Here is a 23,226-nt window from a genome sequence, read left to right as displayed (position 1 = left end):
GTTTTTTTTTTTTTTTTTTTTTTTACCGTTTCGGTAGTTTCACCGAACCGTATCGTGTGAACGCGTCCATATAAAATGTATTGCCATACTATGAAGCACGGTAAAAGAACCGATTCGGCAAAACGACCGATCCGGCAAAAAAAACCGTATAGTGTGAATGAGCTCTAATTTGTAAAGATATTGATGTGACAAAACATTAATGTTACTTATATTGTACGTCAGATACCCTTAAGATCGACAAAGCCATTCTTGTATTCGTAAAAAAGTCAGCTCATTTTCCCTTTGTTCAAAAGAGACTGTTGTAAAATATTTTTCTAGGGTGTCATTCCTTTTAAACTCGACTTTCAAATTAGTATGCACTTAACTACCATTCTTATCAGCTACCAATTTTAAAACGCAGCAATTAAACGTGACAATTTAAACAAAAAGTTAATGAGACTGCATGATGTAACGAGATGAAACATATTCTCTAATACTTTAATTTAATATAAATAATGGGTTAAAACGACTCGTTTTTTTTTACTTTAATTGAATTTAATATTTCACTTGGAAGTTTCGTATTATACATAAATATACGATCGTGATGTCGTTCCAAATCCAAATTTCTGCGTTTCAACGCAACCGATCAGCTGATTGGTTCGATCCGGTCCGACCTCGGCCGTTGAACCTTCAACGCGTCTTCTTCAGTTCACGTTTGCGCTCCTCGTCAGTCGGTCAGTATACGTTCCGCAACTCGTCGCGTGTGTGTCTTCTTGAATGACGGCGTCGTGTCGCATCGCACCGTATTGCAGCGTACGTGCGTAGGTTATGTCGCCGTTATCCGCGACGCTGCAGGATGCCGTGCCTGATCGCGTTCGGCAGACGATGGAGAGTCGGCAGCGACGATCTCGTGCTGCCTGGCGCTGTTTTGCTTCACGTCCACCTGCTCGAGTGAGTGTCCTCTTACTTTTCCGTCTGTTTTCATCAATCACGCTCAAGCACTCATTTGAATTAAACATGAATGTGGGAAGAGCTGAGAAGTAATGGCGGCAATCGAATGTGGAGGAAGGAAAGGAGGAGAGTGGAAAGATCGTTTAAAAATCTCACGCGCGTAATCTTTTCTCTCTTTTTTTTTTTTTTTTATCTTCGTCTGTAATAATTAATGTTGAGGCGAAGCTTGTACATAATTTTGAAAATATATCAAATGATTCGCACAATCTGGTGTGTCCGATGATACATCCAATATTTAAACAAGTATATTAAGTAAATAACGAATACAAGTACGCGAGTATGAATACACTTTTTTGGTATTCATTGAGAAATAAACGAATACTTCTCATTCAATTCGAAGAAATGTATTTGCGAATAATTATGAATATTTCCGATTTTTTGCATTCTTATATTATCTACGTTATCTGTGTAGCTTCCTTTTGTTTTTTTTACTTTATTTATACATCTACTTTAAATGAATATAAATACTCGTAAAATAATAATTATTTTTTCACGAATAAATGTTTTTGAAGATGAACATTTTGAATAAATATACGAATGGGACATATGTTTTTCAACGCGAAAATCTTCGACAAATACATATAATTTGTAGCTCAATATTATACAAATTTTTGTATTCATCGAGCACACTAATTCATACTGTGCTAACATTATTAAATTATTAATGCAAGCTATACATGACTAACAGCTGTGAGGATTCCATATTGCAATGACTATTAAATATGTAAATTTTGCACGATAAATCGGTAAAAGATAGTTATTCACATCCCGTTACGCTGGCGAGCTTTTCCAAGAGTTTTCGTGAAAATCCGTTTCCACAAACTGACTGATCGCTTCACGTGTGATGAAACCACGAGTTCAATTCATACCGTGTAATTGTACAGGTAATAACCGGAGGCCACATCACGATGGATCGGAAACTTTTCGAGAGAGAGAGAGAGAGAGCATTCGCCGGAAGATTGCATCTTCCAGTCGAAGGGTGATCGTTAAAACGCATGTTTACGATTTGCAACGGAAAAGAAAAAAACCCATGTTTACGAATTACGCAATGCGAAAAGACGCGACGTGATTCACCGCTCGCCGAGCTTTCGGTCGGTTGGCGGCTTTTTATCTACAAACAAGCACGACAAGAGTTCTCGATAAACAACAACGACTTCATCGTTTTTTATTTTTTGTTGTCTTTTTATGTGCATGGTGAATATCGCGTACAGGGCCGATTCTACAGCTAATGCCACTCCCGAGAAGATTAAAATGTAAATGTAAATCTCGCGTGTATTGTTCACACGCGTGATGTACGTACGTCGAGCTAAAAATATGTAAAACTTCGATTTTATATTGTGTCCTCTGCAACTGGAATGACAATAGGCTTATAGACGTTTTTAACAAAGAAACAAAGGGAAAGAGTGCTGGGATACAAAGCAAGAAGAGAGCAGCAAAATTCAAGTTGTATCGCAATAGTTTAGATAGCCGATAATATTATATGTATGTACGTTGTGGAAACTTTATAATCGCCAATTTCATCACATTCCATTAAAATTCGCATTTTCTCTCGGGATGTTTTGCAAAATTCGCGTCATCCGTTATCTCCCAGTGGTGAATCCCGTTGGGCTCATGAATTTGCACGAATAGTAATTAAATGAGAATAAAAGTGAGCGAACGAAACGGAAAATGTATGCTCGAGATATCATAAATTCTTTTCTCTTGGAAATTTTGTTTATTTTATAGCCAGTTTAAATGACGTGCTAGCTACTGTAATTTTACATATTATTAGACGAACACAGCGGGCTGTATTCATATGGAAAGTATAATCCGCACATATTCAATGTTTGCACGCCATGACAGTGTAACATCAAGATGAACAACGAGGTTAATTAAAATTTCAAGAAATGAAAGCTTCATGTGTAAGCATACGGTATACGGCTCATCATTTTTCCCCATTTCATGTAAGTCAATTCTATTTCTATGTATACCATACATATACTTATGTTTACACGAGAAGTGTGATTTATTTTACAATAATATCGAATTGCGAATTACAGAAACAATAATAGGAAAAATTTTATAAAATTATAAAAAAATTAGAACTTTTTCAAACTTTGCCTGTCGATGACTTTGCGTTTTAGCTCCGGAGCTCAAATTAGACAGGCCTGTTCAGTTCGAGCTCAGACAATAAGAACAATAAAAATCTTAATAAACAAAAATATAATACGCTCGGTAATTTGCACAGGAAAATTTATATAAAATAACGTCTTCTTCAGTTTAATGTATTCTGTGGGTAGAAGACTCTGTGAGTTGAAACGTATGTTACCGAAATTTGTAAAACGTTAAAAAATATATTGATTAGCATTATTTAAGAACCTTTTTGCTCGTTTATGGTCGTTATTTTATATACATAAAAATCTTATTAGACTGTACAAGCAATAGGAAATAAAAGCCCATAACGGTCGAACCTCGATCTTTAATGCTTAAATAATTTGATGTGAATTTGTATGTACTATATATGTACATACGATACGCCAACTTCGCACACATTTGCTAAATATTGACTACATTCAACATGGATAATTATGTATGTCATGTATGTGTATCAAATTTGCTAAAATTGGCATACGTTGGCCATACCGTCTAGGCGCCTTTAGGCCCGATTGCACCAACGTTACTTTGACTCTTTCAACAAAGCTTAAAAATTTCTCTTTCTTTTTCTAAAGCCGATAAAGAGACAGAAAGAAAGAGAGAGAGAGTTTTAAGCTTCGTTTAAAATTAAAGTAACGTTGCATGCATGTGTGCGTTGGTGCAATCGCGGGCTTTAAAAACACAGCTAAAATACTGAAATAATATCACAATTAGTTTTTGATGCCCAATAGTCATCTATTAAAGAGAAAAAATCTCTTAATATGTTAGATGGATTATAAATTTCTAATTAATAATCGACAAATATAAAATCTGCGAGCGCTTAGCGCAATACGAATTTATGTCAGAAAGATATATACTTATAGTTACAATTTATTATACGAATTGTAAATGTGACATATTTTCCTGTTTTAATCGCTACTTTTTTATTTAACAAATAGACTGTATGTTTATAAAATAATAAATAGGCACTATACGAGCACAGATATTAACAAGCATATGTTTTTCGAAATACCTTAATTTTCGCAAACTTATAGTGCGCTTGTGTCTATCTATCTACCAACAAACTTTCTTCCTCAAATGGTTGTTTTGAAGTTTCAATTTTTCGGACGAAAAAATCACTGTGCCGTACTGAAATGTGAAAGTGGTTGCAAAGTGATTTTACTATTTCTGGTGTACAGTTCGTCGTGCGCACACACACACTTCATATAGGCATTCAACATCTTGATAAATGGAAGCGAATGCGGGACAGAGCTATATTTTTCTAGGCCGGGGGTTTTTCGAATGGTAACTATTTGTAAATATCACGAATTTCATCAATGGTAAGGCAAATTGACTTTATAGCTCGTGGTTATCAATTAATCCGACGCATAATACAGTTAAAAACTTCCTGTAAATCTTTCACTTAATTTGAAATTTGAACAGGTTGTTAAAAACAGATCGCCAGCTACGAAAAAAGTGCCTCATTGGCATGTATTTTTGAGTATGTTTGAGTTGCGAATGAATAGCATCGCCGTGACATTTCGTGTTGAAAATACACATTAACCCCAACTTCCCTACCTTTGTTCGACGACGCGACGTAACTGGTGAGATCGATATGACCTCAATAAACACATACGTTTCGTTTCGTGGCATTTAATTTGACTTTTTGGTACTAAATAGAAAAAGGTTGCGTCGTCATTGATTTTTTTTATCGTCGTGAGAAATTTTATAGGTATTCGTATTCACGAATTTTTGACTTGTATAGATTTTATTTCTACTTGTGAAATCTTGCTAAATGTTATTCGGGAGTTTACGTCTATGATACATACGACTTATTCCGATAAACTAATCATGGAAATAGGATATTGTGCAAGAGAAAGAGAGAGAAAGAGAATATTGATCCACAAAGTGGATGTCACGCGAAATTTGAGATGTGTACGAAAATAGGAAATAGTCTGCAATCTTTTCGTCGCCAAGGAAGCCAACAGTCAAACAAGTTAATCAATGAATCGTCCAAAGAAATGATTTCAATTAATGCCACGAAAAATCATATATTCGTACATATACAATATTTGCATACGTCTTTGTTTTATAACTTCATAATATACAGGGTATAGACCTGTGATAATCCTCCTTTATTAATGGCAGATTCTAACATAAGATCATCTCAAGATGAATATAATACACAAATTTTGAGGCTACAATAATTTTTTAATGAGAACGGAATTAATCGCTATTTAAAATTTGCACGCGTTATTAATTTTAAACCTCCTTCTTATATTTAAAAATTACTGTACCCTCAGAGAAAGGTTTCTTCGTTTCAAAGAGATGTTTTTTGCAGTTAAAGAAAAAATTTCTTTGATTTGAACATATCATTTTTTGAATAAAAAATTCATTTGATTTTAAAAAGTGATGTTTAAATAAAAAAAATTACGTTCAAATTAAAAAAATTTTTTCTATAACAAAGTTTTTTTGAATCGAAGAAATCTTTTTTTGGATATGTAGCCTCAAGAATTTTTATATCAGAATCTTTGTTGTAGAGGAATCTGTCAACGGTTGTCACTTATAAGTTTGGGATACCCGCGTATAATATTCACTGATATATTTTCATTCAAGAAAAATCTGTTATTAAAATTAAAAGTAATACTGTCATACAGTTTCACAGGGGTGATGTTTACTTTTGCACCCACCGCGTTCGTTCTTCTATCAATTTATACGTTTTTATACGTTTTCTGAATCTTTAAGTAAAGTATTCTCTTCGAAGCGACGCATATATATATCTCGTAACATAAAACAAACTTTTTCTTATTCTTGCGCTTTCACTGCAGCCGCAACTTTCGTTCCGCGTTTTTTAACGAGTTTCTTTGCACTTTCGTTACGGTTGCAAAAAGTCGCGACCGATCGATACGTTACGCGTGCGAACTAGACTAGAGCTTTTGTCTCCGAATAGCCTTCTCTTTCTAGACGCGTGCTATGAATCATTTAAGGGTAACTCCGCACAATCGAGACGGGGGTCACATCTCACATGTGCGTATTGTCATGCGTTCATGCTCGTTCATGCCATGTTGATCTTCGATCCTTGTTTATACGAAGTGGTCCAAAAACCTATATGTATTTATCAATGGATAACGCAATCCAAAATGATAAAATTGATACAATTGTTTTAACGGAATGTGTTGAAGTATGAAATAAAATGGTACATACAATAATGAGTTAACGCACGAAAAATATCATACAACTTGAGTGTTATTCTTTTCTTTGTTACAGCTCTGCAATAATTTTAAGTAATAAATCAATGACAAGAAATCAATGACAATAAAATAGTCAATAAGAGCGTAATATATAGGGTGTATCTTAAAAAGCACTCAATCAATAATCATACTCTTATATTTCTGATCAAAAACTGAGTTGAAAAGTTCTTGCAAAAAATTTTCGCAATAATTAACGAAATGTTAATTTCTAATTTTTAAAGATTGCCAAAGCAGGTAAAAACGACAATTTTTAAATATTTTTAGTGTTTTTTATAGTATATCTTGAAGATGTTTAGAAGCTCCAGAGAGCTTTTAAAGATATTTTAAAGTTGTCTTATATTTATACATTCTGCTCACTGGGCAATTAAACAAAAAAACTGCGAAAATTGTGAAATGGTAGAGGAATTTTCAATTTAGTTTTTGATGAGGAATAGCGCCATATAATTAGTGGACGCTTTTTAAGAGATACACTCTGTATATTTATTATAAATAGATATTGCATGTAAAATGCAAACGTTTTGACTATGATTTTGATCTTCTTCAATGCAATCAAAAACGTGACAAAGGCTCTGAGAAAATAATAGTTGCGAACTATATGTTATTTAATAAATAATGTTCATAAAAAGATGTAAATTAATTATATCGCTGAAGCAAGACATTCAATACGTATAAATTACATTAGGTCAAAGACTAGTGATTATCACTCAGAGTGCCACTATCCAATGTAGGAAAAGTCCAAATGAACACCGAAAATAAAAGAATAAGATGATTGTAACAGTGAGAGAAATAACTTAAGTCTGTCTGTTATCTCTCATCGTTACTGCATTCATATCTATTACTTGCTCTATTTCCTTGTTCTTTATCGTGTATTACGTATATTTACTGACCACTTACAACAGTTTCATTTATCGTCTAATGTCATTTTATTTATCCTTACCTATCTATACTTAGAAATGCTCCATTGGGCACTTCTGGGTGATAATTTCACTGTTCTTTTACTTAACGTAATTTGTACGTATCGAACGTTTTACTTTGTTGAATTGATTTACATTTTTTTTAATGACATTTTTATTTACGCTGAAAAAGATCAAAACATATGATCGAAATGTTTATTTTTACATGTAATTTAAATTTGCATTTTGTTATCTATATATTGCATACCAAAAATCATATAGATTTTTCGTTAGTCGTCTCTCTCGTACACGAGCCATTAAAAAATCTTTATACATTATCTGCATGTGTACGTGTATCAAATATACTATTTTTTCCTCATCGTGCGAACGGCTAAGTATAGATTCGAGCCTACAAGCTCATTGGGATTTAAAATACAACATGTTACCATCGTGTTCTGTATTATGTCTTTTACAAACACACATTTTTAATGTTGATTTTTACTGATTTACTTTATCATTGTATTTTTTTTCACCTCGTTTATATAGAAAAAGAAAAGTGATGATCGACTATGCCAAACATTAACACATATGTTAAAAATTAATATCGCGTTAACATATTAATAATAATATAAAAAAGTAAATCTAATATAAAAATATTAATTCCTAAATCTCATAGGATCGTAGGACTGTACATGTGAGAAACACAATCAATGAGAAATAAAGCATTAGCTGGATCTTAGGTGCTCGTATAATTTCGTGTGAATTTCTTAGTATAGAGTCACGAGGTAAATTGACTAGCAATTTAACAATTTTTGACAATTGCTCTTTACACATCTTATATCGATCTTAATAATGCCCTTTAAACTACCAAGGTCTTAGTAAATAATCTTCGCAATAATTGGCACATGTAGGAATAACGTCTATTTCAGGCGACCTAAAAATACAATATTAAATCTTAAATCTCTTAATATAAAAATGTAATTGGTACAATCGCTTTTATATGTTATGTAATTTTTTACTTGTGTCATCTTTATTTATCTTTGTTTGTATGTATTTATGCCGTTCAATCAAATTTACTGTTTTTCGATATTGGTACGTGGCACCAATAGTAATTATCGATAACAAAACATCACTGATGTCATATGGAATTTTGAACATGTGTGTAATCAATGTAATCTCAATTCCATGTCCTGTTAGGAATCGTAGATTTATTATCGGATTTAAAGTGTCGACGTTTTAACGGGGAATGACGACCAATCAATAAAAATTATCTCTACACAAGTGTTTTTTTCCTGAAGTTTCCAGTTTACATTGAAATTCTGATATTTATTGTGTTTTCTACCAGGAGTTTCTTTTTATTTTTTTTCATTTTATTTTAACTTTATCTTGTCTATTATTTTAATCACATTTCCTGTAATCCTATAATCCTATTATTTTAATAAACATATCAGCGCATGTTGAATATTAAACGCGATTAACAGCGAAAGAAGTTTGCCTCAGATTTTCGTGTGTATGTTTAGACAGCCGCAAAACTCGCATCATTATTTTCATAAGCAAGAACATTAATCAATAATGTTTTATTCCTTTTTGTACATCTTCTTCCTTGAGTTCTCGATCGCGGCCCATTTAACGATTGCAAAAGTGACAGCTCCGAAAGTTTTGTTCGATGAATGACAGCCGCATGTTACATAACAGGATAAGTTCCGAAATAGAAGCATCACTATCCTCTTTCGCGATAAGTGCTCTTTCACGCTCCGTCTTTGACTCTGTAAAAGTCAACGGTAAGATTTTTCTTGACATCATCTTCTCGACATATATTAAGAGAATTTTGTCATGAATCGTCTATTTCTTCCATATTTTCCTGTTTATCGTAATGTATATCAAGCATGTGGATAATGAGAATTTCTTACTTGACAAAATTAACATATAAGAAAGTAAAAATGAATAAGTTACATTAGAATGAAAATGTAATTATAGTGAAGTGTAATGAAAATCTCAAATTCACATATGACAAAAAAAAGCTTTTTCTCGAAATAAGAAATGATAATGATAATATGTTTTAATATATTGTATAAATATTTAGTCAATTTTAAGTAAAAAATATGTATTCAATTGCATATTGAAACTATAGAAAGAACATAAAATAATATGACAATAATTAATTGAACTACATGCATATTTTAACACAAATTTAAAAAATTCTATTTAATAAAAAATTATTAAAGAAAATTTACAGATATTTTTGTATAGTTATCGAAGTGTACAAAAAAAAAGGAGGAGATATACAATATTCATTTGCGATTGTAATCGCATCATGAATCTTTTCTCTCGTACAGAAGAAAACTTTCGAGATTTTCTCGGGGAAGGAAAACGTTTGTACGAACAAGCGATATGCCTTATTCATGAACCTAATGCCGTGCCATCTTATCACGCAACTGGGTTGCTACGATTCGTTTGTGTTTAACGCGAGCATGATCCGCAAGGACAATCATGATGATTCTGTCGGTGTGATTCAATAAGTGAGCGATAACTCTATCTAAGATCATACGGATGAATGAATTCAAGAGAGAGAGAGAGAGAGAGAGAGCACATATATAAATATCTTCAAACATTCTGCAAAATGATTCGCACTATAATTTCTAACTATAAGAAGATTACGTGTCACAGTGTATGTGTCACAGCTTTCTTGCGAAATCAGCCTTTTCGGAAAAAGACTAGTCATTTTACAAAGAGGCTAAAGTAGGATAATCACCTTTTTGCAAAAAGGCTGATTTCGCAAAAAGGTTGCGGCATATGTATATTCCTCGTTGTTGATACATTTTATAGTTTAATATATGATTTTATTTTTGATAGATGTAACATGTGTAATATAAGGAAAACCTTTAATTCGCTTTTTAAAGAACATTTTTAGGAAAAGATTTGATATTATTTTTTAGGAAATTATTTTATTTTTAATCTTTTATTTTTCAAGATTAATCTTCTTAAGTGTTTAAAAAACGTGAGAAGAAAATTGTTATTGCGCTAAACTCTTAATTTATATGACTACAAAGACATCGTAATTTCTTATATATTTTAAGTGAATTTTAATAAGTTACAAGAGTATAATAGTTCTCTTTGTTTTAAAATATACTATATATTATAAGAGAAACTATACCATTATACATTTTAACAGATATATCTACATTTTATTGTAGTTTTAATTGATATTTTAATAAACTTGTAATCTATGAAACGAATATATAAAGATGTGTATTGTATAAGTTGAAAATTGAAAACTTGCAATTGAATAATCTCTAGCAAAGAAAAACTCAAAATTGAAATTAATATAAAAAACTGACATAAGGAAGCAACTTTATCAAAATAATTCTGTGATATTTGATTCACGATTACAATATGAAAGACGAGTGTTTTTATAAAGACAAAGTTTGCAAGTCCATACAGGGACAAGGTGGGTACATGGATTCTCGCCAGATTTCTCATTTATACTGGATGCCCAGCTTAATAAACTTGTCTAGGTTTTATGAACGTAGCCATCGTGTCATTGTAAATCAAGCTGCCTGTGCGCAAAGTCGATTAATTGTCGACGATCGCTACACGCACACTTCTGTCGTGATTCTTGTGTTATAAAACGAGTAGACGATGAATGACACTTTGTTAGAACAAATCAATATTGTTAAAATAAGTTTATGATAACCTATTTCCTTCACTTGCAATTTCCGAGCACTGGAAGGAAAAGTATTTATAAAAAGCGGACGCTATAGAATATATTGAAAAATAATTGGAGACAATTTATTTTTAAACAATTCTGTTTCTAATTTTTTCCTTCTTTAATTAGTAATTATTTTTATTGATTATCTGTTTAAAATGAAAAAGTTAGTTTCTAAATTGTTTTGATATATTTATTTTCTGTACCATATATTGTGATATGTATATAATTCTCTTTTTGAATGATTTTTGTCATTTGATATTTTATTTTAGATAATATTTCGTAAAATTGCAAAGAGCTTCGTATTGCAAATAGGTTTTTTTAAATGAAATTATGATAAATGTAATAAGCGTGATAAGAATATAGAACTATCTGTATATTCCGATTGTACATTATACGTTAATATTCAGAGTTTGTGACTTCTGATTTTTTTTTCTGGACAAACGGTTCAATGTCCATCTTTGCAGGGGTAATCTAAAATAGGGCTGTGCACCACCATCAAACGCGATTCAACATCCCCGAGCATGAATGCGAGGGTGCAGGATTCTTTCACCATAGCGATGCAAATCCATGTGCGTCCCCTTCATGAAATTCGCCATACTGCTATCCCCTTCGAATCATGAAATCGGTATACAAGGTGTATAAAAAATCGTATTGTAACCGAAATCCAAATTTTTTAGTATTTTCAACATTGAATATACTATAATATTAATAATTAAATATTTCAAAGATTTTCTTAAAATAAATTTAAAATTAATCGCAAAAAGGTTTATGATATTTTTCGTTTGAGTAAACATTTTTTGATCATTTGTAACTAGAAAATTATTATCTTTTTAATATTAAAGCAATAGCTGCTTATTTTTGGTTAAATAATGTTTATAATTTAGCAAAGAGACAACCAATTAAGATCTGTGAATATGGCACCCTTAAATGCGAATTTTGACAAAATTAACATCGTATACTCTCTCAATTGTTCATAATTTGTCTACATTTATCTACAAAAAATAATTTTTGTCCATCTTCTAAAAAATTATAAATAAATAAAAAATTCTAGCACTCCTATTTGCATTTCCTTTTAAATTGCATATACAGGATTTAATTGTTCACTATTTGTACACGTTTGTCCATACCTAATCTGTCTATTATCTACCTCGCAAATAATGTTGTAAACAAATTAAAGTTAAGTAAAGTACCTGTAATTAAAAGTAAATTATAATTATAATATCTACGTAATAATTACTGTACAAATCGAATTCGATCATCCACGACTTATCCACATTTGTTTATAAATAATCCTTTGTTCATTTTATAAAACATATAATAGATAGTTAGGTATGGACAAACGTGGGCAAATAATGGATAATCGAATCCCATGTGTAATCAGAAATAAATGCATTTATTTGCGCAATCGCAAATGTTTTAATTTTAATTTGTTTATAACTGTTTTTTGCTAGATGGACAATAGATAATTAAGGGTGGACAAAAGCAGACAAATAGTGGACAATGGAATTCTGTATACAATTTAAAAGGAAATGCAAATAGGAATACTAAATTTTTTTATTTAAAATTTTTTTAAACAAATATAGACAAATTGTCGATGTTGATTTTGTCAAAATTCGCATTTAGGGGTGCCAACTTCACAGACCTAACCAATTAAGACACCCGGTATATCACTTTGGTGTTTCATGGCGATAAATAGTCCTTTGTCCCTGCTTAGCTCGTAATGTAAGAGCTGGCAGTTTTGGTCATGTTGGAATATAAATGCTCGCCCAGATGGAATTTTCGGAATATTTAGTCTTTTAAGCTTCGAGCTTTTTATTCTTGAGAGCAATTCTCATTAGTGAAAACTCCTTAGTTTTATCGTTTGATTAAGATTAAATTTCACTCTTGAACCAGTTGACATTTTCCTAAGTATTTTATGGAGAGATAAGCCGTTTCATTGACAACTTGAGGTCAAATTTCGCTTCTAAACCAATGGACATTTTCTGAAGTATTTTACTGACAGATAGGTCGTTGACAAATAGAATTCTACACTGGCAGAATAAACTCCCTGTGTTACTAAAAAAAAAAAAAACGCTTTTCTTGGCACACTCCAACATATTTTGACGAATCTCGACATAAAGAAGAAAACGCGCATAGATTTCTATTACATCCATCTCGTAAAGTTGTTTTCACTTATCCGACCTTTATTTCCTTTGTCGCAACGATCAGTCAATCGACGAATTTATACACGCCAAGATTGCTTTTTCCGAAATTGTAGTCATCGCATGAAATAGCGCACGGTTATAGTCACAATAGTGAACTTTCATCACACTATTCCATTCCTCGATATCGGGTAAGTATTATCGTTGATTGTTATTGCGACTGAATATGATTATTGTACGCGTTTCGAACTTTGGCATTTTATCTCTATTATAGATAAAGATATTAAATAATAATAAAAATTTACACAATATTTGTACAATATTTGCGGATTATATTGCACAATTTATATTCACCCCATGCTACATTTATATTGTTCATTTGCAATAACTAATTATCATGTTTATAAATTGGAAACATTACAACAGATTTTTGGGACAATTTCTTTTCACCAACATTTTTTCACATTTTTAGGAAAAAGTATGTTTTATTTTTCTTATTGTCGTAATTTGTAGTAGAATTGCTTATTACTCCATAACTCGTATATTTAATGTTTCATATTGTAACGTAACAGAATACCTGTATTACTTAAATTTATCTAGAGAAATAATTCACATTAAAACTTTATCGCGTAAAATCATCGTAAAAAGTATTAAAAATTTTCGAATCATAGATCAAGGAGTGATCCTTTTTATCGTGTGCGATGTTGCAACATACTTGAGCATGCAATGTTTAATTCGGTGTGTCCTGTACTATTAATTCCGCGGGCAGAGTATTGAGCTTCACCCGACCGGATATGAGAAACGTTTCCGCGTCTAAATGTCAAAGGTTACCATTGCCGAGTGCTGCAGCACTGCGCCGTACGCGCCTGCATCGCAGAAATTTCCAAAACACCTTGACAAGAATTAACTGTCGTTATATAATCTCGCGTACAGAATTCTTATTCTCACGAGTATAATAAAGAAAAGTTTGCTAAACTGCGCAAAAATATGAAGATATCGATGTTATGTAACATAATGTTAATACAGTAAAATAAATTTCATGAGATATTATATAATAAAAATTTAATTTTCCATTAATTATACCTTATAAAAGAAAGTGGTTTATTTTAAATAACACATTTTGATTTCCTTTTCGTGTGTGTGTTTTCTGAAAAAATGTTTTAAATAAAAACTTGACCATTGATGATATATTAAAAAGTCAATATACTTGAAATGATTCATCTCATATATATCATATATATATATATAATACTATATATATAATACTATAAATAAATATCTTATCAAAATAATTTCCGTTTTAAAATGAAAGATTAGATAACTCTTTACTTATGCCATCGATTGACGATACGTATCTTCGTGTGTTTTCCGAAGCAAAAGTTTGACAATGATTTCAAGTTAACGGATTACAAGTTATATTGCAGCTCAAATATAGAAATATCGTCGGAATTGGAATGTCCTACATCATGCCGCAGCAGCTCAGAAATAGAAAGATGTGTTGTCGAGGACTTCTATTTATCTTTTCATCTCGTTCATATCTTTTTCTACAACGTTTTTAAACAATATTGAGTTTTTTACTTTCGTCATGTAAATATGAGAGTTGAAATTCACCGCATTATTGGCACTCTCTACATCTCTTTGGCACTTACTGGTAAGTTCCAAAGTATTAAGAGCATCTTAAACTCCTCATCCGTGAAATTCAACGATACAGCTGTCTCGAAACTTGCTCAGGTAATTACGAGTGTGGCTTCGTCTCTTCCACTCAATACTATTCTCTCAGTTTGTCGCAGAAAACAGTTGCGATTATTTCTCTTCAACTTTAATGAGCTTCAGATTTATTACGAAGACACACACAAAACAAATGTTATACATCACGTTAAGTATGAACATTTAAAAGATGTTCGATAATGGATCAAAGATTATATCAGCGTGAAATTTTTTTGCTCATAGATTGACCTCATTTCACAAAATTATCGAGAACGTCTTTCGAGAATGAAGAGAGATAATATACATTGACCGTATAAAAGGCATTACGGTGTCTTTTATACGGTCAATGTACATTATCGAACATGTTATATGCTTTTCTTGAAAAAATTATGAGAAGATTACAGAGAAGTGATATAACTATACTGATAAACCTGTAATCTAGATTAGAACATTTTCATAATAATTTAAATCAATGCAGTACCAAAAAAGTTTTTTAAAATAAAAAGATCTTATTGTTAATAATTTGAGAAATAATTTTAAAGTGAAAAAATTAAAAGAGTAGAAAAATATAATGTCAGAAAAATTGTATAATTCTTCATCCAACAAACGTAATACAGATTTAAAGAGAAATGTTTCTTTCTATATGAAATATATAATTATAAATTTTCAACTAAATTTGATGAGAGTTGACAACGAATAGAGTGAGCCTCGAGAAAGAGGAGAAACAACTTTTTGTTCATGTTTTTACGAGATACGGTAATGAGACGTCTCGTTGAAAGCAGCTACTTTAAACTGGACGTTAACTGAACTGCGTTTTTCTACAGACCGGCCGGTCGTCCAAACATTAACTCTTTTCACTGCTGCTATTCAGCCGCTCTCTTGAAATTTTTTATGCACCGTCAATTAAAATAATATTGTTTACGTGTAAAGGACTTTTTTAATGTTTTTATATTCTCTGTAGTAACAATTAAGTCATTTCGATCTCTCTATTTAAATTTTCGAAAAATTGTATGCTTTGGCACTCATTTAGAATTTTTTTATTACAATAAGGATATAATTTACTTCTTAAATTTATGTATAATATTTAATACTTTCTTTAAATTGTTTCTTCTCGAATGCGATATTAACGATAACGATATAATTTATCTATGGATGCTACAGATTTGCTTACTCGGAATTAGTTTATGTGTATCTGAATGTGTTATCCGTAACATGACTCAAATATAACGTATAATGTATAATACATATATATGTAGATATTATATGTATTTGGGTGCTTTTCACGACGGTACTTTGGGAGTCATAATATACAATAGTGTTAGACGGTAGCATGCATAAAGTCAACGTTGAATGGAGAATGCTGGAACATTGTTACGATTATATTCTGCACTGACACTTCAAACAAGTTTATTAAACGACTAACTATTGAACTTACACACACACATATACGTAGTATTAGATAAAAATATAATATAATATGACAATATTGTAATATTAATCATAAAATAAGAAACATTGCATAGCAGTACGAAATTTCCTATTGTATATTAATTATTTTTATTTTTAATTTTGTCATTCTTTAAATTTATATATATTTTGTCGTAACAAAAACTCTGTGTCTAAAAATATATATCAATGTGATAAAAATGTAGATTAGTTAGTGATATTAAAATCCACATAACACATTTAACTGTAAAATATACAATAATATATGCGTATTTTTATTGAACATTTTTTGAAATACATAATATAAAGAATTAAATTAATTTTATATTTTCTATCTGTTTTTTTAAAGATAATTTTCTAAAGTTTCAAAATGTAGCCATAAATATTGAAGAAAAATGTATTATTGAAATATTCCACGTTCAAAAAGAAATACCTTTTAAAAGGGTTTGATACAAATGCTTTTATAAGTTGTATACTCGAGTAAGTCGCGTACTTGAGGCAATGAAACCAGTAATTGCGTAAATTGGCATCCCTTGAAGTTCGAAGGGTGCGAAGCAAAGCGAGCTCATAAAAACGAAGGCCACTATGCAAATATCAGGAAAGTTACCGGAATACAAATAGCCGACAAAATGCAAAGTTTCTGATTGCCGCAACTTCATTTACGTCGACGTCCGCAGACAGAACGCGGTTTACATCTTACAATATAAAAGATTTGCTCGTTTAATTTTAGAGATGTTCTGCGAAATGTATGAATTTTTCTAGATTTTATTATTAATATGTATTAGAAAAAATATTCCTCATTATCTGACGATCCTCTTAGCTGTAGCTTAAGAAAAAACGATGTCTTTTACTTTGTACTTTTTTCGTTTTTTTTTTGTTGTTGAGTGTTTGATAAACTTATTTTTTAATTTCTTTTTGTTTTAAATGTGTTTCTACTTGTTTTCTTGGTATTCGCTCGCGGCGTTCATTCTGTTGTAAACTTGCTTTTAACAGATTAGCTATTTTTAGTACGAAAAGGGGAGTAGGTGCTCCAGTTATATGATATACCTTTATTACTCTATGGTTAAGAATTGAATTAGATTTTTGCAGGAGAAGTTAAACGTAACAAATCTCCGCGCTCGCGAGAGAAAATGCGAGTGACAGCTGTGACAATCTTAATTCACCTCGATACAGGGTCGTGAAGAGCTTGAATCGCTTTTGGATTTTTCTCCGGCTATTTTGTCTTGAGCCTAGAAGAGGCGAGAAGCTATACGGCCCGTGATAGAAAGCCAAGCTACAAGATAAATCGATACGAAACCACCACCAAGCAGCAACGTCCAACGTTCCGACGACCCTTTGCTTCGTGTCTGCTATCTCTCGTTCTTTCGCAGCATTTTCTTCTTCTTTAATTCTCTCCTTGGTCGATTTTTCCATTTCTCTTGCTCTCTCGGTATTTCACTGCGACTTGGATTTCCTTCAGTCGCATTATAGTTCACCACTTTATGCGACACGTGCCACATTTCGATATGGCTGGTTGCGTAAAGAAATGTCCCGTTGTATTCAACTATTCGATTATATTAAATTGCGAAATAAATACATGAAATGTATTTATCTCACATGGAGAATATTGTAATAAAAGGAACTGTAATATTTGTATTGTATTTACAAAAGTATATGTACGTTTTATATTTTATTAAAAAATTATTATAATATCATTCGAATATCTTAACGTAAAGTGTGTATAACGTTTATCGGAGTGTATTTGTATTATAATTAAAGATAATAAATTGATGATACTTAAATATTTAAGTGTCCCTAATAAGCGACACCTGTCAGATTGACTATTCTCGTAATATAGATCGTTTAAAATAGGCTTTACGTGCGAAGTACAGTCGACTTCCTCCCCCCTCCCCCATGTCTCTAAGTGACCTCGGGAAGAAATATTTTATGTGTCGTGGAAAACACGTCTCTCGTCTGATACGTGCCCTGCACGTGTCAACGGGACACGACCGATGGGACATTCCATCCGGGACGTATTCGAGACTTGTTCGCTGACCGAACGTCATACCGCATAGTGCCGCATATTGTAAAACGACACGGAATATGATGGGATATCTTGTACAGGGTGTCCCAGAATGACAGCAAAATATTTCGTATGCTGGTAGAGGGGACTAAACTGAGTCGAAAAGTCCTTTACGATTTTGCAATTTTCGCAAAAGTTAACAAGATGTTATAATTACTAAAAATCGCCGAATATTATTTAGCTTTTAATAATTTTTTATTCAAGTACTATCAACTTTACAGAAAAAACAGTAAGTGACAACAATTGTTCATTTTCTTCTCATAGAGTTCTGAGATTTTTTTTCAAAATTGTTTAGTACCACATTTTCTCATATTGATAAAAAATAGTTGCCAATGAGAAAGTGCAGTACTAAAAAATTGATAAAAAATTTTGAAATCTTGATAATTATTGTACTGTATAAGTATCATAAACTTATAGAATTAATATTTTTAATTTTTACTACACGCAACTTAATTGTTTAAATTCTTCGCACTTTGATTCTAAATTATTATTATTGATCCAGAAACATTAACTTATTCAATTTTTTATAACAAGATGATAGTTTTATTTATTTTTATCGTGTTTAAAATAGATATTTAAGCGTACATAGTTATGAATAATCTATACATATTAGATATAAATGGATTAAAATGAAATTCAATTTGTCGATATTGGCGGGTGAATACTTTTTTTCTCTAGAATAGAATTAATTTCCATGAAATTAAAATTTTCTTTATTTTTTTTCGGTGGCTTTTTGACAATCAAAAAACATTGTGTCGAAGATCATTTGTCTAGTGTTCGCTAAATGAAGCTTCCGGTTGATCAAACCGTTTGAAAGCTCCTCGATGCAGTTCCATGCGGTTGCATTCATTGCACGGTCCATCGAAAGTCCTAAACAGTTTTATCTAGCGTGTACTGTAAAGGTGATTTATACACTATGTGTAACAAAAAGCTGCGGTTTGCAAAGTTCGAATGTGCTAACTTTCGTAACGTCAACTTTTGTGATAAGTTGTTCCGTTTTTGTCTTATCTATTATCTATCCATGGTCGTCGATAATGTAATTATAATTGAAAGCGTACTCTGCAGATTATTAATGTCAATAATGAACTTGATATCCTATCATCATTACACAATAGATTACACAATAAGAGGATTTATGTAATGATCAGGAATTTTTACACAAAGAGACATTCGATCTCTTTATAGATCGAAAAATATGATATTTTTATTAGATAATTGTAATTGTAATATAATTTTGTTTTTGTTTTTTAATTTATCTTCGAATTTTGAAAATCAATGAGGTTGCATTTTGTTACAAAATTATTAATATCTTGAATTACATAAACTGGACACATATCTATGTATGTGTATATTTACAATAAAAGTTGCAGTTTAAATCATTAACGTGTAATTTCAGGAACACGAACGTTTGCACTTTTATTATCCGAAAGCTAGATTTAGATATGTTTATTTCACCAATTTCACCGCTTTAAGGGATGTTTTTTTATGTATACGCAGGTTGACAGTGCTGGGTATTCTACTGGGAATTCTCGAATGGGATCGTAGCGATACCTGTGTTCTTCTTTTGTGGCAGTACGTGATCGGGTATGAGGGTCTCTTCGTAGTTTGCATGATGGTAGAATTCTACATCTGCTTCTTGGCAACGAGAGGCAGCATCCTGGACACAACGGCGAGAGCCCCGATGCAGTACGTCCTTTACTTCCGACTATGTGAGTATATTTATCTTGTACTCATTGTTAATTCATGTTACTACATACGTCTCAATCGAGGTGCCAAGTGGAATACAATTCCCGTAGGAATAAAACTCGTAGCACACCGTATTTTGAGAGTATAGTATAATTGTAAAGTATTTTTTTAGAGTGTACATAATTTTTTATGATTTTTTAAAATTGTTTATTTTAATTTTTACGTTCTTTTTTGCCTTTTTTGTAACAAGTGAGAATTTATCATTGATATAAATATATATCACATATATATCAATAGAATTTATTCTATAAATAGAAAAATTGATATCGTAAAAATATTTTGTCTTTATGCGAGATAAATCTTTTTTGATTGCTTGTGATCAATATCTACTTATGTATTCTCAATACGCTGATATTGCTTATCGGCAATATTATTAAACTTTTATAGACTAATATTGAGAGACTGTCAACATGAAATGTATTGACGAAACGGTTTCATATCATAATATTTGTTGTGTTGCATGTTGTATCACAATCTATCGTGTTGTGTATCATGTGTAACACATTTTAATTTTTCGCTACTAGCACTTTTACACTTTGATTTTTATTTTATGTCCGAGTATTTTTCGCTTTCTTTGTAGTTTCCACGTTCGAGATGAGAGTTGTTTTGACTTATGTATACGTTAAAATATGCAGTGCCCTCGTTTTTACTTAAGCGCCTTTCCGCTCTCCATGATTTATTTTTCATCGCAGTATTGTTAAATTGTACAGAATCCGCGTGAAATGAATTCGCGATTCCATTATAATTTAACGTCGGCCGATATAAATGACGCAAAATATTAAGTTTTCCGGAGAGTGAAATTAATGAGTCGATTATTTTTTTTAACATTTTTCAGCCTGCTTTATTTATAATTCCTTTACATGTACAGGATTATAGAGCGGGGCTATTCTGTTAGTTTCAACTTTAAGATAATAGGAAAATTTACGATAGCAAACAATATCTTTTTGCGACGTGCTTATAATTACATTGTACAATCATGATCAATCATGATTGCTCCTTGAGAGCACAAGCACGATCTTTATAAATAATCTGCATGTGCTGTTCGAAATAAACATTATCGAGAAAAATGGACGAAAAAGCTCTGCTCTATCCTGTTCGAACTCTTTTAAACCATACAAAAATATATCGTTATTTCTTTGTGATTTTTAACAAATTTAAGCTTTACACTATTTGTTCGTTTGTTACAAATTATCAAGGTTGGAAAATAACGCGTTGTTGCTTGTTATCGTTACTTTCTTTCGATTGGGATCATCACTTTTTCAATCATGATGGTAATGGTAACATCGTTTAATGAAGATTTAAATTTTTATTTGAGAAATTTTTAAGCAGACAGTAAAATATAGCTTATCAATAAGAATCTTGATTAAGCCGTACATGTGAAAACACAATCAATAGGAAATAGCAAATAAAGGACTACAACTAGCTCATAAAATATAGCTATTTTTTCCTATCTTATTAAAATTTGATATAACAACGGTAGTGTGTGCAGATATTTTAAATCAATTTATTAATTCTATGCGGTGATTTGAAAGTATCTCAGACAATCGCGGTTATTGTCACAACTGGGTCAAATATGTTTGTTTCGCCGCAGAAACACCCTCTCGGTCATGCGTTTCCGCTTCGGAAGGCAGGCGCCGATACGCTCTATTATAAATTCCGCGACATCGAAGAAAGCTTTTGCACGTTGTTGATTGCTTCAATCTTTTTATCCAACGCGATGTCGGTGTGACAGGCGTACTTCCTCATTATTGTAAAAAAAAAAAAAAAAAGCTTTTGCGTAAGCTCAAACAAGAAGAAAGATGCATAATAGAGAGATAATAAAGGGAGATAACATTTCAAAATTTCTCGAGACAATTGCAGCTTTTTTCCACTTTTATTTAAAAAAAATTCCCTATGTAGTTAATTAAGAGCGCTATTTTGCTGGATCGCTGCATTGAGGTGGAAAAGGAAATGAAGTTGCGACGACATAAGATTTTACGAAGGGTTTATTTCTAGTCTTGGTACTGGTGGAGATTGGATGGCTGTGCACAGGTGTTACTTGGCTAGTACGTTTTTACCAAACCTGTCCAGTGGACCAAGCTAAGGATGTTATGCTAGGTAAGTTCTGCATTTGAGAGCTATGTACATACGCTTTACAGAGCGTAGATTAACTGTCTATAAACAGAGCTATATCATACCAAATATTGATGATGTATGTTTATAATATTATCATAAAACAATAAAACTGTATCTTAGATATCAAAGGATCAACAATAATAATTTAATCCTTGAATAGCATATAAAAATAACATTTTATCATTTTCTTTTAATTTTATGCCTATATTTTTTTCAACAGTCGTTAGAAAACACGTTCATCTTATTACACAAAATTATTATGTTTGGTATTTCGCAAAATTTATTTTTCGTCCATAAATCAAATGCGCCGCAAAACGCGAAATCGAGTTGAATTGAACAGGTTTGGTGATATCGAACTGGTGCCTGCTGGCGTTGATGATGGTGACCATTTGGTGCACGTACGATGCAGCTGGCAGGTCCTGGGTGAAAATGAAGAAGTATCAGCGTAGTATGAGGGAGGCGGAATCGAGGGGAGCAAGATTACATTATAAACGTAGCGGCAGCAGGAGTCGAAATTGGCGACAACGGTAATGATATCTTACATACGAAAATATTTTGCAATTTCTTTTTTACGTTTTACTCGTTGCATCTCGTCCAATGTTTTAGCATGAGAATAAAATAGTTCCTTCTTTCCTCAATTTTGCGAGAATTTCTTTCTCATGACATATTCTCTTTACATTTTTATCAACATAATTTCAAACGATATAAAATATTAAAAACATACCACAATTTCCACGGGCTTTTCTGAGGAGGAACAAATCGATTTTTTATTTCTACTTTATTTTGTATTTTTTATTGTCTCGATGATAAGAGCGCAAACGCATAAAATGTAATCTTGAATCTAGTTTTATTATAAATAAAACTCAAGAATTAATATTCATTCAGCGAACATAATCTGAAGGAGTAAGATTCTTTTGCGGAAATATAGCTTTTAACATGTGCTCCCATTTCTAAATGTGTCCAAGCGCGGTACAGCGGTGCTGTGGTTTTTTTATCACTGTAATGACCGCATTGTTGATCCATTTTATGTCCCTCACTGCCACGAGATTTTGTC

The 23,226-nt window shown here is 31.8% G+C and overlaps 1 protein-coding gene across 1 annotated transcript in view; it reads left to right on the top strand.

Annotated features, from left to right (window-relative positions):
• The window catches only part of inaE (inactivation no afterpotential E), a 45,821-nt gene that overhangs the window by 3,753 nt on the left and 18,842 nt on the right, over positions 1–23,226 (top strand). The window contains exons 2-4 of the mRNA XM_018549894.1: positions 19,809–20,020; positions 22,053–22,154; positions 22,513–22,699. Coding sequence (XP_018405396.1) covers positions 19,809–20,020; positions 22,053–22,154; positions 22,513–22,699 — 501 coding nt within the window. The remainder of the gene's footprint in view (positions 1–19,808; positions 20,021–22,052; positions 22,155–22,512; positions 22,700–23,226) is intronic.

This window comes from Cyphomyrmex costatus, unplaced genomic scaffold (genome assembly GCF_001594065.2).
Source record: "Cyphomyrmex costatus isolate MS0001 unplaced genomic scaffold, Ccosl1.0 scaffold908, whole genome shotgun sequence".
Taxonomy (NCBI): Eukaryota; Metazoa; Arthropoda; class Insecta; order Hymenoptera; family Formicidae; genus Cyphomyrmex; species Cyphomyrmex costatus.
The sequence above is the reverse complement of the archived record's forward strand: the minus strand, read 5'-3'. Positions and strand labels throughout refer to the sequence as shown.